Below are 18,966 nucleotides of genomic sequence, written 5' to 3'. Positions count from 1 at the left end.
GGCACCCTATTCTTGCCTAAGTAATATCCAAGCTGCTCTTAGACTGGGTTTCAGTCTCCATGGTCTGCTTTTGAGTCCTGATTCTAAATTATTATTATTTAATTCCTTTGCAAAAGGAACTAGTACTTGGAAGCAAATAAGGAGAGATTCCTCTCTTCCGAAGAGACAGTACTGGAATTGTGGCTAAATTGGACAGTGCATAGCAATGTGTTATTGTTCACCTGTACTGTGGAATGGAAGCTCACAACTGCAGGGTGCATGCGACCCTCACTACATATTATGTACCTTGTTTGGAAGCTTATCACTAATATGACCACAGTGTCACGTGGAGAAAAAATAAAGCACCCAAATAGTGGCTTTCAAATTTTGTGTCTGCTAAGAAAATCCCATCTGTTGGAAACTTAACACCAGCTAGGCCTTTTAGACATAATCACAGTTGTTCTATGACCACTGAAATTATGCTCTGCAGCTGGGGAAAATCTGCAATGGAAAAGCTACTTCATAGAGGAAACCCTTCAGAGCAATCACACTGTTCTTTTGAAACAAAGTTTGAAAACTACTGCAGGAGGACAGAGTGCTCTTGAACTCAGGTCCTACCTTCCAGCTTCCTACTGGCATCTGGTTGGCCACTGTGAGAACAGGGTGCTGGACTTGATGGGCCACTGGCTTGATGCAGCAGGCTCTTGTGTTCTTACTGCCATAAATGGGTGCCCTGTAAGCTTTAGGTAAAGCATTCATTTTTGGCAAGCTTTGATGGCTGCTTGTGCAAGAAGTATTGCATCAAACACATAGCTAGACATACATAAATGTTATCAAAACCAACTCCATACCGAATGAAATGCACATAAAGGGTTTTCAGTATGTAAGTGGTTTATGTCTTGTTTGTAAGAAGAGTTCCAGCTGTTTCAGGGAAAGAAGTATTATCCTTTAAAAAGGTGGTGGTGCGGGATTCATCAAGTTGAAGAATATTTTGCAGTTAATGATGAAATGGAAGTCCTAGTACACCAAACCGACTGAAGCTAGATCAGGGTGCAGAACCCTCACCCCAAGGACTACATTCTCATAGGCAATCTCTGGAGGTGGCAGGCCAGTGCTCGGAGGGGCAGTGGGGAGAGGCAAAAGTGTGGGGGACAACAAATGAAATTCTTAACTTGGTGCAGTAGGCTACGTATCAGCCACACAGAAGCCAGGAATGCATACACACGCCTAAACTATTAGTCGTAATTGAAGGACACATTCCAAGCAAAAGCACTTGAGGAGGGTTAGCTGAGCAGTGCCTGTGGGGAGGAGCTCAAAGGAGTCTTAAGAGACCACGAGCTGGAGGTTCCCCATACTGACTTAAATAATAATATAGAATGCCTTTACTTCTTTAGTGCAAGATTGACCTAACCGTTTGAGTTTTGTTTGTTTTACAGATAAAAGCAAAAAACTATGACAAAGTAGAAAAGGTGAGTGTATAAGTATGCCCTATATTTTAAATAGATTTGGAAGGAAGAATAAATACATGGATCATCTATTCTCCTTTGTTAAGTGATGTGGAGAAGTCAGTCTTAAGCTTGCAAACAGCTAATTTGTGCTAGCATTTGCCTTGGAAATTGAGTATAAAGTGTCTGCCAGTTTGTGGCAAAAGGCAAGAAACTTGGAAAGAGGAAGAGACACACACCCCTTCCCATTTCTAACATCTGCTTGAAGACCCATTTTCCACAAGAAGGTTTTGGGGTCATGGCCTAGTGGTGACTCCCATGTGAGTACCTCAAAAAGAGGTTGGGCTGCCCCTAGCCTTGTGACTTCAAAAGTACTTACATGCAGGTGCCATTTGTGAGAACCACATGGGGTTCTCTGCCCTCCATATGGATACTGTCTATGTAGCCACCACGATTGATGCAATCTGGCAAGTCCTTTTCAAGATACTACACCAGGCACCCCCAATCTGCAGCCCTCCAGATGTTTTGGCCTACAACTCCCATGATCCCTAGCTAACAGGACCAGTGGTCAGGGATGATGGGAATTGTAATCCAAAACATCTGGAGGGCCGAAGGTTGGGGGTGCCTGTACTACACTCATGCAAATTGTAGCAACTACACAAACATTTCCCACATGGAGATGCCAGACACCGCCTCTGTGTGAGTGATGCCAGTCTGCGAGCTCACATTCTTGTGGCACTCATAAGGGAACTACCATTAAGTATGAATGGAGTCTGTATTTTTGCCCTCATGAAGGGAAGGGAAGGGACATTCCACAGTGGGGGTGCCACCTTTGAAAAGGCCATTTCATTCACTATATCACATGAGGCTGCTTCACTCACTTGGCAAGGGGCATCCTGGGAAAGGTCTCTGAAGAAGATTATAGGATAAGAATGGGTGGAGGGAATCCCTTGGGTAACCAGGCCCCAAGCCACTTAGGACCTCAAAATTTTACAGCAGTGTTACGAATTGAGCCTGGAAATGGACTGGAAGCTAGTGTAGATGGCAAAGTACCGGCATAGTATGATCAGAATCACTAGTCCCAGTTTGTGATCTTGCTGCCCTATATTGGACCCGCAGAATTTTTCAAGGCAGCCTCACATATTGCAGTAATCCAAATGGGAGGTTACCAAAGCACAGCTGTCTGTCTAGGTAAGATTGCAGTTGATATGTCACCTTCAGCTGATAAAAGGCACTCTGTGCCACTGAGGCCACCTCTGCGTTCAGTGACATGATAGATCTAGGAGCAGCCCAGACTACAAGCCTCGGAAGCTGGCTTTGGTCTGCCCTCCATGGGCCACTTCTTACAGGTAGGAGGAATGCCTACTTGTCAATCACCTGATGTTATATATGACATTGGATGATTCATTTTTCAAAGGAAGATTCAAAGCTGACTCAGAAGTGTGCTCTTGATTCTTCCCTTCTTCCTTTGCAGCCTGACTTCTGTTTAAGATGGCGCTGAAAAGGATTATTCTTTCTTTCCAATCCTGGTTTGAGTTCAAGATGGGGTTACAAAAGTTTCTACCACAGGCTTTATCTGCACTCAGAGTCAGGAGCTCTGTTCTGGAGCTCACAAGTGAAACCAATCCCAGTTGATCCATTTATTATGAAATTTTTAAAGCACCACTTACCAAAGAACAATTGGGAGCACACTTTTAAGGCTCCTGATCATTCCTTTGCAGCAGCAGCAGCAGTTTTACCTGCCTCAATCCCTGCTTTAGGGGGAGTGCAACTCTCCAGAACAGGTTTTAAACCACTCAGATAAATGGATGAACCACTTAATAAAGTCATTCCTCCTTGTATGCTCATCTGCTGTTATGCTCAATTTCCCAGTCCCACTTAGTCCTTTCCGCAGTGATCCAAAGTTTATTTACAGCCTCCTACACACGGTAATTCAGAGGTTTATCTGAATTTATCTGTGCTTCAATATGTGTAAAATGGCAATGTCAAAACAGAGGTACACCACTATGCCAAACAGAGGATGCATGAATTGCAAGGTTCTCATACTAGATGGGTGCATTTCACAGTTCTGACAGCATCCTTACCTTTACATGAAGACTTGGCTGTTATTCCTGAGACTGTGCCTGTCTGTTTTAAAAGGAATGCAGACTGAACCTTAGTTTGTTTGTTCAAGCTCCAAAGTGCCTCCTGATGTCTATTCATGGATTCCTGTTGTTGTTTTTCTTCAATGTGACTAGCTGTTTCAGAGGTGCCTTATGAAAGTTTTACACATTGACTTATGGAAGTGCTACCTTTCGTATGTGCGAGAAACCAAAGGGAAGCTACCTAGTTATAAGTAAGTAAATGCTGTTTGTGTTAGCTTCTTTTTTTATTGCAATCTAATTCCTTTTTCAGTTATGGATGCTGAAGCAGGATCACAGTCTCCCAAGTTAGCTTCTCAGTAATAATTAGACAAATACTGCCAATGTAGACCTGCCAGTGTAGCAAGGTAAAGCAACCTCCACCAAGACAGGAGTTGGTAAAGGCAGGAACTGATGCCTGAAAGGTTCAGCAAGACATTTAAAAGGGTTGGCTCCAGTGGGGGTCACGTGGGGACACCCAACATAGAATGTTGTCCTAGATGGCCTAGTGCCATAAACTTGGGTCAGCACTGACTCCTACATGGTGTTCTTTGTCGTTGTATACATGCTTCTTGATTCCTTCCAGTTGATTATTAAACTTCATTTGCGAACAAAGTAGCACTTCTGAAGCAGCCTTACACAAGATATCAGAAGGATCTGTTGCTTTTTTCCACTGATCTAGTAATCCAAAGAAGGCGTAATCGTCACAGCTGTTTCTGATTCCCCTCCCACTGACAAGTTTTGTTTATTTGATTTAGTTACGAAATTTCTAGACTGCTCTTCATCACACACAGCAATTACAGGGCAAGTTCTCAAATAATATAAAATTACATAATAAACCTAAAACAGCAATAAAATACAATCACTAAGAGGCCAGTTGTCAGAGCAGGATAAACCTGAGATTTTGCGTAATCCCTGCTAATTTCCTCCCAAAGCCAGAAAGTACAAGTATGCTTTCACTTGGCACTAGAAACCTAAGTTCTTACCATCTGCACTTTTAGGGAGAGAATTCTATAGTCAGAGCAGCACAGTACCACAACAAACCATGCCTAGTGCCATTTTTATTTACTCTCTTAAGTATTTTTTCCAATCACATCCCATGTAAGAAGCTTAACAACAATAAGGGTTGTACAACTAAAACCAAAACCAGTTATTTAAACCCAGAGAAAGAACAATAAGAGCAACATTTACAGGATAGTATCCCCTCATATAAGCAGGCATGTATTGCATTTCTTTCAAAATATTAAAAGAATGATGAGGAACCATTAGTGAGCTTTGGTTAAGTCAACCAGCTACAAATCCACCTAACACTTACCTCATCCAGCCCACATTTTACTACCTTCTCCACAAAAATATCATGGGGGACTGTTAAAAACCTTACTGAAATCAAGATACACTACGTCCACAGTATTCCCCTGATCTACCAAGTGAAATGAGATTCATCTGGTATCCTTTTCTAAGTCCTCACAGACCAACCATTGTCTGTTCTAGGACCTTTTCTGCTATCAACATCAAGCTGACCAGCCAGTAGTTACCTTGGTCTTCTCTCACCCCTGGAGATTTGAATTCTTCTAAAATAGCTAGATGCTCCCTTACCACCTCTTTTTTATCTTAGACTGTAGCTCCCTCCTTGCATAATTTGTTCTGTTATCACTAGGCTGGGCACTGCTTATTAAGATTGTAGTTTAAAACTGTATTTTTTGTAATTTTAATAGTAATTTTACCATGTGGCTCTAATAGTATATGTTTTTTCTTCCAGAGAAAAAATGGCTCAGGCATATGACTTTGCTCTGGATAAAATTGGCATGGAAATAATGTCGTACCAGGTATGTTTCTTTTCACATTAAATATTTATTTGTGGTGTTTGATTAAATGTTCACTGCTCTGATTCTATATATTTTTACATTAGATCTGGGTGGATTACATCAATTTTTTGAAAGGCGTGTAAGTACAAAAATCTGCCTTCTCTCTTAATTAATGCAGTGTTAATATTCGTACAGGTTGCAGTATGTAATTGCTGGTATGTTACTGTCTTGCCTCACAATTTAGTGAAGCAGTAGGATCCTATGCAGAAAACCAGAGGATAACTGCTGTGCGCAGGGTATATCAACGGGGCTGTGTGAACCCAATGATCAACATCGAGCAACTCTGGCGAGATTACAACAAATATGAAGAGGTAAATAAAAAGATGCCTGATGTTCAAACAAGATTTAGCTATTTTCCTCGACCTGCAGCAGTGAGGTTACTTGAATAGGCTCTCTGCAAGCCCCTTTCTGACTATTTCAAGTGTAGACCTCTGAAAAACATTGTGAAGGGTGGACAGAAGGAGCAGGACAATAAAGTCTTTTTCTGTAAGCAGCACAAACCTGCCTCTCAAAATTGCTGGGACTTTTTGTTTGTTTGCCTGTACACTTTTGCCCCAATTCTAGGTGGATGAGGCTACTCCCATTGCCTTAAAGATCCTGGGTCCTCCAGCCATCTTTAGATTCTTCATCTGATGGTGTTCTTTGTACAGTGGGAAGGACCATCTCCCAGTGCCAGGAACAAGAGAACGAGGAGCTACAGTTCACTGACTTGGGAGATCTGTGCCTATCATTTCATGGATACTTTAATTGGGATTCCTGCATTGCGGAGGGTTGGCCTAGATGATCCTTGGCATCTCTTCCAACTATAAAATTCTATGATTGTATGTGCTTAATACCACTGGGCTGCAGAACATAGGATTGTCTCCTACTGAAACAGCAACTTTACCCTCTTTGAGCCGGACCCTAATCCAAATGACAAGTGTTTTCCCATTTTCTCTAGCAGAATAAAATTGTATATAACATAATAACAATAACAATAACCCCTCCACACACATTGTTGAAAAGGTCATAGATTGCTTAATCAGCCAAAGGCCTGGGAGAAGAAGAATGTTTCCGGCACGTGCCTAAAGATACGTAATGAAGGTGCCAGGCAAGCCTTCGTGGGGACAGCATCCCAAAAACAGGGAGCCACTGCAGAAAAAGCCTGTTCTCAAGTTCCATCCTCCAGACCTCTTGTGGAGGAAGCACACAAAGAAGGGCCTCAGGTGATGATTGCAAGGACTGAGGCAGTCCTTGAGGTATTCTGGTCTTGAGCCATTTAAGACAGGCTTCCTTAAACTTGACCCTCCAGATGTTTTGAGACTACAATTCCCATCACCCCTGACCACTGGTCCTGCTAGCTAGGGATCATGGGAGTTGTAGGCCAAAAAAACATATGGAGGATTGAGTTTGAGGAAGCCTGATTTAAGGCTTTATAGGTCAAAACAAGCACTTTGAATTGGGCCCGGAGACCAATTGGCAGCTAGTGTGGCCAGGCCAGGATTGGTGCTATAAATAAAAAAGCCCAAACACTTAGAAGAATAAAAACAATCAGAGGAAGGCCGACCCCACAGCAGACAGTGTTAAGGGGGCATCCCTTGTCTTTGCTCTCCCACTGAAGTGGCTCTTCCCAAAGGGAGCCCAGCTTTTATTCCACCAGCCCAGCTAAATGCCCAGCTGGGAGTGAAGTTTCAGGTGTTGCTGTGAGCTGCCAAGTCAGGGCTTCTGGAGGCAAGAACGCTCAGGAGTCCCACTGGGAAGCAGGCAGCAGCAGGCAGCTAGTTCCCCCTTCGATGTTCCTGGGAGTCCTCCCTTTCTTACACAGGGGTGCTGTGTATCCAGAAACCCCCACAGCAGCCCAGCTTTTATTTCACCACTTACATGGGGATAAGTACAAAGTGACAGCTTTCCAGTGCAATTCTATGTTGATTAATGCTATCTAAGTCTCAGTGAGTTCCATGATGCTTACAAATGAGGAAGCATGCATGGGACTGCAAGTCCACAGTGGTCCTGAGCAGGGCTTCACTTCTTGTTTTCTGTCTTCCAGGGAATAAACATCCACTTAGCTAAGAAAATGATTGAAGATCGCAGTAGAGATTATATGAACGCTAGACGTGTGGCTAAGGTACAGGCTCCCGGTTGTTTTGTTCCTCTTTTGTCTTGATTTAATACAGCATGAATATTTGTTGCATGCTTGAGCTGCAGCAGATTACTAAGTGGAGTTGAAAAAAGGAGTAACTTTAATATAAAGTTTTGTTTCAAAGCCCACCTTAACGAAATCTCTTCTCTGTTTCTTCCCGTCTCTTCAGGAATATGAAACTGTGATGAAAGGTCTGGACCGCAATGCTCCTTCGGTCCCACCCCAAAATACTCCCCAAGAAGCTCAGCAGGTAGACATGTGGAAGAAATATATTCAGTGGGAAAAGAGCAACCCTTTACGTACTGAAGACCAAACCCTTATAACAAAGAGAGGTGACTGTACATTTTTGTTGTGCTCCTTAGAAATAGTGCAAAGATAACCATAGTAATTAAGTCGTGCTGATGTTACTTTGGGGTGCAGCACTCTTACAAACTATACAAACCTAGCTGCCTGGACTGTGTACTTAAATCCCATTGATTGCCGTGGGCATATGGGGCGCTGGTGGCGCTGTGGGTTAAACCACAAAGCCTAGGGCTTGCCAATCAGAAGGTCGGCGGTTCGAATCCCCGCGAAGGGGTGAGCTCCCATTGCTCGGTCCCTGCTCCTGCCCACCTAGCAGTTTGAAAGCATGTAAAAGTGCAAGTAGATAAATAGGCGGGAAGGTAAATGGCATTTCCATGCACTGCTCTGGTTCGCCAGAAGCGGCTTAGTCATGCTGGCCACATGACCTGGAAAAACTGCCTGCGGACAAACGCTGGCTCCCTCGGCCAATAAAGCGAGATGAGCACCGCAACCCCAGTGTTGTCCGTGACTAGACCTAATGGTCAGGGGTCCCTTTACCTTTACCTTTACCTCGTTGAACTTTGCTTTTCTCCAGAAAGAAAAGTTTCTACTTAGATATTCCTAGCACTCCATAGGTAGATAATTTCCAAAAGGAACCTGTTGGTGCCTCTTGAAACAGTAGTCATAAGCTCCCATGGCTTAGGGTGCAAAAACATTTGGAATCTTATAAAGAAAACATCACGTTGGTCCTTTTGCCATTCAAGGGCATGTATAATGAGACTTTCCTGTGAGGACAGAGCTCAGTGTTTTTTGACCACCAACAGTTTCAAAGTCAGCATTTTATTAGCTGGAGAGGGGTCAGGAATTATATATCTGGAAATCTCTAAAGGTGTTGATAGGGCATAGAATTGAAGAGGGCGGCTCTTGAGATCATGTGGCTGGCTCTTTAAGAGACCTGCATTTTTAGTTACATTTGTGAATCATTGGTAGTGATTCAGCTTGTAAGGTTCCACCCACTAGGAATCTATCTTGTTTCAATGTCTTCCCATAGTGATGTTTGCATATGAACAATGCCTGTTGGTGCTGGGACATCATCCAGATATTTGGTATGAAGCTGCACAATATCTCGAGCAATCCAGCAAACTACTAGCTGAGAAAGGGGTAAGAGAAGACAGTAAGAAATACTGCATTTTATGTACAGCATTTCAACATATCTATAATTGGTACTAAACTAAATAAGTTGGGTCCATTGAGATCAGTGTGAAGTTAGACATGATTAAGGCAAGTGATGATTTCAGTGACAACTAAATTCAGCTAATTTAATCTGGACCCAGCCTATATTTTCATTTGTTTGTTTTGTGGGACATTGTTATTTGACAATGAAGTGGTTAATTCTATCAAAGTTGTATGGGATCATATGCAAAAATATATCATCCCATTTTTAAATTGTGGGAGATCTTTAAAATAGAAAATAAAAATACCAAGCCCATAAAAATAATTAAGTATTCTGAATTTACCATGTTGCTAAACTATATTCAATTTTTACAATTAGCATGTGACGTGAAATCACATGTTTCTAATAAGATCCATTATTGTAGCTGCTGAGTTCTTGCTACAAGGTAACCCACTTGGGTTTACAGTATTCCTGTAGAGCTGTTAATGAAAACTCTTTTTGAAAACTCTTTTTGTTTTTCATACTGAAAACTCTTTTTGTTTTTCATACTAGTCCTACAGTTGGTTGATTTTCTCATATTTTCTCGATTCCAGGACATGAACAATGCTAAACTGTTTAGTGATGAAGCTGCAAATATTTATGAACGAGCAATCAGCACTTTACTAAAAAAGAACATGCTTCTTTATTTTGCATATGCAGATTATGAAGAGGTGAGTCCTTAGGTGACATTATTCTTTCAATCTCCAGTTCAACCAGCTTTTTCTTTCTTGTGCATAATCTTGATTGGAGAACTTAATCTTGGCAAATTCAAATAAGCAGGGCTGGTAATAATTTTGAGCATAAACTACTTAAACTAAACATGGGCTTTTTTTGTATTTTCTCAGAGTCGGATGAAATATGAGAAGGTGCACAGCATATATAATCGGCTCTTAGCTATTGAAGATATTGATCCCACTTTGGTATGTTTAGTCTTCATTGTTTCACCTTGTTGAGATGACTGTAGGATTAAAAGTTGTATATTTCTCTTTGGTCAGTTCCTAAAGTATTCCAGTTGAAAATGTATAGATAATGTCAGTCACATTTTAAAATTTTGTTATCAATTGCCTTTTTTCTTCCAATTTTTTTTGTACATTGTTCAGCTGTTTTGCCATGTCTGAGGTGTATAATTTGTGACTCAGTAAAATTTGAAAGATTTCATGTTGTAATCTGTTTCTAACCTTCCACTTAATTAAAAATAATGATGAGCAGAACTGTTGTTGACAATAAGAATGGCCTTGCTCACAAATAACAGCAAGCCAAACTTAGGAATGAGCAAGCATTCTGTTGCTTAGAGGGGGGGAAGTGTGGCCTCTTTGCACCTCTGCTGGCTCTGCTGCTGTGACCCTACTTAGAACTAACCATGGTTTGGCTTAGGATGGTATTCAGACCTGGGCTCATGTTTTGTCTCATTTGAAACAAATCAAGAGTCACAACCAAGGTCTAGAAGCCATGTCTTTAATATGGTATTGACTTCTAAAAACAGAGTCACAGCTTAAAGGTGATCCTACTTTTTCCACCTATATGTTTCAGGTATATATTCAGTATATGAAGTTTGCAAGGCGAGCAGAGGGCATAAAATCAGGCAGGATGATATTTAAGAAGGCACGAGAAGATGCCCGGACCCGTCATCATGTCTATGTTACAGCTGCTCTGATGGAGTATTATTGCAGCAAGGTATTATTGCAACACAGTGAATGAAACTTTTGCTTCAGCCTCTGGATTCTTCTGTCTACAACTAATAACATTTTGAAATCTGCAGGACAAGTCAGTGGCCTTTAAGATTTTTGAGTTGGGGCTAAAGAAATATGGAGACATTCCAGAATACGTCTTGGCATATATTGATTATCTTTCTCATCTCAATGGTAAGTTCTGGGAACTGGGATAATTCATTACATTGGACTCTGGGATTACAACTTTTTTCAAGACAAAAACCTTCTTTACCTGAAATTGAGCAGTTTGTTTGGCATGGACCTGTGAAAATTCAGAATTCAGTTACCACTGATATTGGTGGCATCCCTCCACATTATATCATCAGTGAGCAGATGGGACTTCACTGCTCATTGTTTTGCATACTGCTTGCTTTGTCAGGTCTATAGCCAATAATGTGTTGGGGAAAACTTCAAGCGTGTGTAGATGGATGTTGATGCATCGTAATGCATAGCTTATATGTAGATAATTTGTATAGAATTGTGGCTAAGAATGTGAGCTGAGAACCTTCAATTCAAATTTCTCCCCACTCAGTAGTAATTGTAGGCAGGCTGCTATTTCCCCAGCTCTTCTCTCCATCAGTAAAATCAGGATGATAGTGGGAGACACCCAACATTGCACAAGTGGATTTCTACTCCCCTTGCTCTCCTCTTTCCTGAAGTCCTCCACAATATCAAAATTCTCTGGAGCGTTGGGGGATGAAATTAAAAGCCAACACCTGAGAACAGTCAAATCTCACGACTGTTCTTCAACTGAGTTAGCTTCAGACTTGTGCTGTGAGGAGTTCCACTTGCTTTATGGGAAGGTGGGCAGGGATTTTCTTCTTCCCTCTGCAGCCCTCGGAAAATCTGTTCTGGGGGTTTGTAGCAACCTCCAGAGGAACACAGGAGATATGGGGCAATTGGCGAAAGGGAAAGGGGCAGCTGGTGAAAATGATCACCACCACCTTTCAGGGAACATTTTGTGTATGGATGGAGTCTTGCTGTTTGCAGGCAGGAAACTCACATCCAGTCCATAGACTGTTAATTTGAGTGAGGACTTCAGATTCAAAAATCAGCAGCCTGCAAGAACACAAAGGGCATAAAAAACCAATGGCCAGTATTGTCCTAAGCAGCTGCTTCTTGTTTAGTACTTAAGTGTGCTGCTGCTGCTGCCACCAATTTTTAAACAGAGTATTTAATTCTTATTTTATGGTTCTGGTTGTTTTAATTCATTTTAGTGTGTGTTTTTATACTTACCTCTCAGCTGCAGTTGTAATTTGTGGGTGTTTCTTTGCAGAGTAGAAGTGAGACTTTTCTAAAGCCTCTTCTCCATGTGTCTCTTCTCCCTGAGATTACTTTAGCAATAATGAAACTGGAGTTGCAAATTGGGTTTTTCATCTTTCACAGGAATTGAAATTATGTCAAGATATTGTCTCCCCCCCCCCCCGTAATTTCCAGTTTTCTAAAATATATATATATATAAAGCTTGTTTTCATCTTTCTTTTTTAATACTTTTTTTAAAATAGAGGATAATAATACAAGAGTCCTGTTTGAACGAGTATTAACCTCAGGGAGCCTCCCACCTGAGAAATCTGGGTAAGCTTCGCCAAAGCTCCATTCCAAGTCGTCTGCTTTGCTGTACGTGACAACCCTTGTACAACATAGATATTATCACAGATTAATAAGGGGATGGTTGTTGCAGCCTGCACTGCCATTTTCGTCTTAATAAGGAGCCAGCTGCTGAGAGAGAGAAGCCAGAGATTGTAAGAATTTTCTATGGAGTTCATTCCTTGGATGCCAGAATGTGCTCTCATCTCCATTGTGAAGATAACTGCTATATGGAGTGTTGTTGGAAAGTAGATTTGGCCAATATAGAATATAGACTCAAAGCACTTGGGGCATTTTTGCTTGCATGCATACACACAGGGGCTCAGATCTATACCTCCCTCCTGCTTTCGTTCCATGTTTACCCACGGAGATCGTCTCTCTTTGGCAAATTCCCTGCACAGCCTCATAGCCAACTCTGTGCTGCCTGAAGCCTATTCCAGGAAAAGTAGAATTTGGGAATTATGTAAGTGGTAGCTAGACATTTATCTGCTGTTAACCATTTTTGTTTGTCAGTATCAGGTAGTACTTTCCCCCAGCAACCACGGCTTCCAGTTACAGTGCAGTGTCATGCGGTTTTTGCATGCAGCTTTTTTCTTTCTACATTCTGCCTATAAGGACTCTCTCTCCTGTGCCCTTGGTGCAGAAGGGGCATGCACACCAACTGGTTGCCTCTTGCTTTCAACCTGAAGCACCTAGCAAGCAACACCAGCAGCAGGGAACCAGTTCCTTTGCCTGGCACTCCTTGCCAGGGCTGCATGTACAATGCATACAGATGGTCTGCAGGCCCCTTTACCAATTCCCAGCTGTTTGGCACTGTAAACTACCTAGGAGTGAACCAGTGGGCTCCTTGAATAGTGTGTGTGTGAGAGAGAGAAAGAGAGAGCGCAGGGAAGAGGGGAAAGATCAAAGATCTGTGTGTGTTTCTGTGTCCATGAGTGGGGATAAGATTGGGGAGCAGGAGAGAGGGAGTCCAGGCCCTACCTACTATCAACATGCTGCTTATGAGCCGCTGGTTTGCTGCCCTGGATGTACACAGACTGGCCATTGCTGCCTTCTAGGATGCCCTCTGGGTACAAAGCAGATGTATCTGCTATGGCTTCTGGTTGTAGAATAAAGACATGATAGTTGACTGGCAGCTGCTCACAATTCCCTTCTCCATTTTGCCAACATAGAATTGGATATCCGGGGTAGCAAGCCACTGGAAAGAGCAGACGAGGGGGTTCCTTAGTCAGTGGGCAAGCTGCTGGCTTGCAGTGGATTGGGCCTGCTGGTTGCTGGTAACTGTTGCACTTACTGCAGGCCATGTGTGCTGAGCATGTTTTCTTTTGAACATTTGTTCTCTTTCTGTCTTTTCTTTCACAGAGAGATATGGGCCCGATTTTTAGCTTTTGAAAGTAATATTGGTGACCTGGCTAGCATACTTAAAGTGGAGAAACGGAGGTTTACAGCCTTCAAGGAGGAATATGAGGGCAAAGAAACAGCTCTACTAGTAGACAGATACAAGTTCATGGATCTGTACCCCTGCTCTGCCAGTGAACTCAAAGCTCTTGGTTATAAGGTATGGAGATGATGACATTCCAGAAGGTTTAGTTGGAGAGGGAATGCAGTTCCATAGCATTGCTACTTGCATGCCTTCAGTGCTGCTTTAAAAATGTTAAAACCCCTTAACTCTCCTAAGCCTTTAGATGTCCATTCAAGCACAAGCAAAAACACCTTCTCTTTGTTTGGAATTACTATTCATTTCCGTTTCTTTTTTACTGTTTTCGTCACCATGTAGAAAACAGTTCATATTATTCCAAATTGGTGGCTGCTACCCTATGATAAGCTATTTGTGGGCAGTAGCTCCCATCACAGAATCACAGAGTTGGAAGGGAGTTGGGAGATGATGCTGTCTAACCCCCTGCTTGATGATGAATATACAATGCAGGATGCAACTACCGCATTGCTGACAGATGGCCATTCAGCCTCTGCTTAAATAATCTCCAGCCAAGAAAGTCCCACCACCTCCTGAATCAGTCTGTTCCACTCTCCACATGGCAGGTGCGATTTTCTTTCTCATGTCGAGAAGAGAAAGGTTGCCATTTTGGAAAATCGCACCAGCTGCATAGTAAGCTGTTGCAAGTATATGGTTTAACACTTTATAGCAGTGCTTGTGAGGAACAATTTAAACCACCTCCATGTGGTACCTATAAGGTGAAGTCTAGCTCAACAGAAGATGTTAAAAAGCCAGCATTAAATCCATTCCAAGTTTTACTCCATTCAGGTTCTAGACTGCTGCCAGTGATAAAAAGTATCACTGACCACATCCTTCCCATGTGACCCCAGCTTAAAATACTCTTAGCTGATTATCAGTTGCCTGCCTGCGTCTTTACATATGAAGTGCTGGTGCATTGATCTTACTGTTTCCTAGCCAAGTTCCTAAATCAATATGGAGCTAGTTTCTTGCTCTATCTGTTATGTTTCAAGTTTTTGATTCTGTAAATTGGAAAGTAATAATGCATTGCCTGTATTTTTAATATTTTGCATTGTTTATTGTAAATAATTCTAGGCAAACTTTTATTACAAAGGCGGTTGATAAATTTTAAAATTATGAGCAGACAGAAAACTTCTCTTCCATAAAATTGGGCAGGGTTTGGGCTGGTGTCCATTGTTGCTTTATGCAAACAGAAATGCTACTCTGGACCAGTCTATGTTGAGCATTATGGGATCCCCTCCTGATTGTGAGCTTCCCATAGGCACTCAGTTGGTCACACGATAAACAATATGCTGGACTATAGATCAGCCTTTGGATTGATCCAGCAGAGCTGCTCTCACGCTATTTATGCTTCTTCTCATCCTATGAACTTCCAGGATGTGTCTCGGGCAAAGCTGTCAACCATAATTCCAGATCCTGTTGTGGCTCCTTCAATAGTGCCTGTGCTAAAAGATGAAGCGGACAGAAAACCAGAGTATCCAAAACCAGATACCCAGCAGATGATTCCATTTCAGCCAAGACATTTAGCACGTAAGCTAATATCGAGTCATGTAAATGTGAAATAGAAGTCTACCTTATTCTGATTGGCTGTTTCTTTAAAAAGCTTCAATTCATTCAGTTCATTCTCATTTGGGCACACAACTAGAATGTTTTATACCCTTCCAATTCTCTGCTAAATTGGAATCAAAGTACAATAAACAAAAGTTTGAGGTTTTTGTTTGTTCTTGCATAGTGCTTGTAAGGTCAGTTACATCAACCAAAGGAACTCCCATCAGCATGCAGTTGATTCTCCTTAGCTGTAAGAGCCATGAAGACTTAAATGTGTTTTATTTTATTATTTACTAGCTCCAGGTTTGCATCCAGTCCCTGGTGGTGTCTTTCCAGTCCCGCCTGCTGCTGTAGTTCTAATGAAGCTTCTCCCACCTCCCGTGTGTTTTCAGGTTGGTCATGAGATCCTGAAATGTTTTAATGACTTTGCAATCTGGTTGTCTTTTGCTTCAATGCATTAAACATTTCATTTTCTTTTGTCTCACTGGTTTTTACCATAGCATTTCCTGTTAAATGGTCCATCTTTTTTTCTCTTGCAGGGCCCCTTTGTGCAAGTGGATGAACTCATGGAGATTATCAGGAGATGCAAACTCCCAGACAGTAAGTTGCTTTTGTCCTTTTTAAATGCATGGTTGCATCACAAGACTGTACTACTTCACTTAAACTCTGATGTCTTGGGGGTGGCTATTTGAGGTATTGACAATCACACTATTTAAGGTTAATGACATTGCTGTATGTGTGTACTCAAATTAGCCAAAATAATATTTTTTCTTATTTTCAGGACAGTGAGTAAATATTTAGCGGCTTCTGTAACTACTGTTAATAGAGAACTCTGTCTTGAAGTCCACAGAAGCAAAAGGAAGTGGCTGTAAGACGGAAGTTGAAATTACAAAGCCATGCTTTTTTAAATACATGTGTGACTTGCTGGCTATATGGTTCTAACATCCACCCCATAAAAGATCAAAGTAGGATTTTGCACCCATAATGACACAGGAATATTCTCTTGTTGAAATCAACAGAATTAATTCAACACTCAGTTTTGTTAACTGTGCTGTTTTTTTATTCATTTTCAACAATAGCCACTTCGCATTTTCAGTAGCAAATGTGTTTCTGCATGGTTGGCACCTGTTGCAGGGTGAATACTACAATTTGAAGTTGAGGCCCACATTTGTCAACACAAAATGGACACACATGCAACTTCTTGATGCAAGTCAGCTATCCCTTTAGACAGTGCTTTTTTCTGGGGGGATGCATACCCCAAAACAATTTTGTGAATCTAAGTCTGGCCTCACTGAGGGGCAGTATATCAATATGAGTAGGAAAATGAAAGTACCCCTAAACTTTTTTTTTTAAAGAAAAAAAAGCACTGCCTTTAGATGTGCCTTTGAGCTTTTAGTGTGTAATGTCAAAGAGATGGGCATACTTTGAATAAATCAGCAAGCAAGAGCTATAGCAGATAATTATATACCACAACTATTATCAAAGGTATATTCAAATGTGTGTGTTTCAAGTATAGCTCTTCATCAACGCAAAATCTAATGTAAACCCTCAATATTCAATCCCCCAGTGGAATATCATTTCATAACCTAATTGGTTTGCTAGAGGATGTTGCTCTAGTTCTAATATTAAAAGATTACATTGGTACTTGGCCTTTGTAAAGAGCTGTACTTGAAAAACATGACACTTGTATAATTTGAGTATACTTTTTGAAAGCACACCAGTGGCTTGTTCTTCTGTGATCTTATTTGAAACAAGAATTTCAAAATGAAATATTTTCCAAAAACCATTCTCATCTGTTTCCTGCTAAACATTTTTTAATTGCCCTGTGAGTTATTAAATGGAAGGCTAGTATGGACAATTTAATGCACAAACAAATAATAAAATTAATGAAGCATATCATGGTGGGCACTGTCATAATTCTTCAGCCCACATAATTCTAACAACAACTATTTCTCTTCCCTGTTCCAAAGCTGTGGATGAAGCTGTGCGAATCATTACTGGGGGACTGCCAGACTTAACAATGGAAGGGAATGGACCTTTGGAAAACAATGCCCTTCTTAATAAATCTGTAAAAAGACCAAATGAAGATTCAGATGACGATGAAGAAAAAGGATCAGTGGTTCCTCCAATTCACGACATTTACAGAGCACGACAGCAAAAGCGAATCCGATGAGACATGTTGCAGTCGCAATGATGAAGACTAAAGGACTTGTAACAATTGTTTTCCTTCTACAAAATCAAATGTTTAAAAGGGATTGAAGTTTCTAACAAGCATCTTGCAACTGAGGTTGTTTTATTACTGTGGTGCCTCTTTTTTACCAGCTGATTCTTCATCAGAAAAGAAAAGGGCAGGTGAATTTTACAACAAGCAAATTTGAGCTCCAGGTTTTGAACACAATTTGTGCAGAATGTCTGAACTGCATTTGGTTGCTCTCCACATGTGTATCCCCATCTTACCACTTGAAATCTTGCAGGGGTCCTGACAGTTTTATTTTAAAAACTGGATAGCATAAAAATTGTGAAATATTTTAAATTCACACCTCTGGAAAACGAAGTTGTTCTCAGTTTGCTCATTTAGTGTCTGTCCTGCCTTATTCTTTGTTTTTATTTATGGCAGAATGAATGGAAACTGTTTTTTGTAGTTTAAAATGGAAGAACATTCCTTTCCAATAAAGGATCTCTCCATAACGCCATGCCTCATACCACTTTATTTCTAGCATAGAGAGGGGTGACAACTCTTTCCTACCTTTTTGTTTGCAGTTTGTCTTTCCTTCCCTCTCCCATTGTAGGCAGTGGTGGTGGGGAGTTAAGTACACCAAGCTCCAGGATTCCTCCTGTGGAGAAGGCAAAGGAACAAGGGAACCCAACATTCCCCACACCACTGGCAGAACTTGCCCAAGATGTACCAGACAGCCTCTGACAATCTGGGTACAGTTGCTTTGCTGGGGCTCCCTTCTGGATACTGGCGTACCCCTCGCAGCTGGCCTTCTAACAGCTTTATTAACTTATTACAGTGCAATTTATTATTCAGAAAATTCGTATCTGAACATACATGACAGACTAAAAGCAAATGTCCAGGAATGTCATTATTTCATGTTATAAATATTAGTAGTGGCTGATCTGCAGCAAGAGCCCTCTTTACATCTGATTCAGCTAAGAGCTGAGCCTTCATGACAGCACTGTAGTCATGGCAAATTTTATTATATGCTTTCCTTGGGTAGCTTCCATGAATTAAAATGCAGTATATGGGTTTGCCTCCTTCTAAAAGGCTATTTGTTATACTGGTCTTAAATAAAATTTTCAGTGCAGTCTACAATAAACAAAAAAGAAACAATTAGGTAAATCGTTATTTCATTTGTCTGTGGACCAATTTCCTTGTTTTTGAAGCCTTGGCCATTTTTAAAAACATAGCAAGTGACATTACTCCTAAGAAGCAATATTGTTGAAACAAAGCACTCACGGTTGTTGAGATTTAGCTACAGTGGACCTCCTAAATGTTCTTCCAAACTGGGAATATACTGCCTTTCTAGCAAGGTACCCAAAGCCTTCTACAGTTTTAAAAACTGTCTTGGGGAGAATGGTTGTAATCCAGACAACCATGTCAGCAAGAACCGGTTTAATTCTA

At 41.2% G+C, this 18,966-nt stretch overlaps 1 protein-coding gene across 2 annotated transcripts in view; it reads left to right on the top strand.

The window, feature by feature from the left end:
• Positions 1-18,029, top strand: part of CSTF3 (cleavage stimulation factor subunit 3) — a 57,153-nt gene extending 39,124 nt beyond the window's left edge. For both annotated transcript variants that reach the window (XM_079967052.1, XM_079967053.1), the window contains 18 exons: positions 1,416-1,448; positions 3,662-3,759; positions 5,304-5,370; positions 5,454-5,488; positions 5,594-5,720; positions 7,436-7,513; positions 7,698-7,860; positions 8,862-8,971; positions 9,578-9,694; positions 9,869-9,943; positions 10,554-10,697; positions 10,783-10,885; positions 12,238-12,307; positions 13,682-13,877; positions 15,170-15,323; positions 15,639-15,733; positions 15,881-15,941; positions 17,312-18,029. In XM_079967052.1, coding sequence (XP_079823178.1) covers positions 1,416-1,448; positions 3,662-3,759; positions 5,304-5,370; positions 5,454-5,488; positions 5,594-5,720; positions 7,436-7,513; positions 7,698-7,860; positions 8,862-8,971; positions 9,578-9,694; positions 9,869-9,943; positions 10,554-10,697; positions 10,783-10,885; positions 12,238-12,307; positions 13,682-13,877; positions 15,170-15,323; positions 15,639-15,733; positions 15,881-15,941; positions 17,312-17,514 — 1,929 coding nt within the window. In that variant the 3' untranslated portion in view covers positions 17,515-18,029. The remainder of the gene's footprint in view (positions 1-1,415; positions 1,449-3,661; positions 3,760-5,303; positions 5,371-5,453; positions 5,489-5,593; positions 5,721-7,435; positions 7,514-7,697; positions 7,861-8,861; positions 8,972-9,577; positions 9,695-9,868; positions 9,944-10,553; positions 10,698-10,782; positions 10,886-12,237; positions 12,308-13,681; positions 13,878-15,169; positions 15,324-15,638; positions 15,734-15,880; positions 15,942-17,311) is intronic.
• Positions 18,030-18,966: the final 937 nt, after the last annotated feature.

This window comes from Podarcis cretensis, assembly GCF_951804945.1.
Source record: "Podarcis cretensis genome assembly, chromosome: 1".
Lineage (NCBI taxonomy): Eukaryota > Metazoa > Chordata > Lepidosauria > Squamata > Lacertidae > Podarcis > Podarcis cretensis.
Note: the sequence above shows the minus strand (reverse complement) of the source record. Positions and strands in the feature narration are given on the sequence as shown.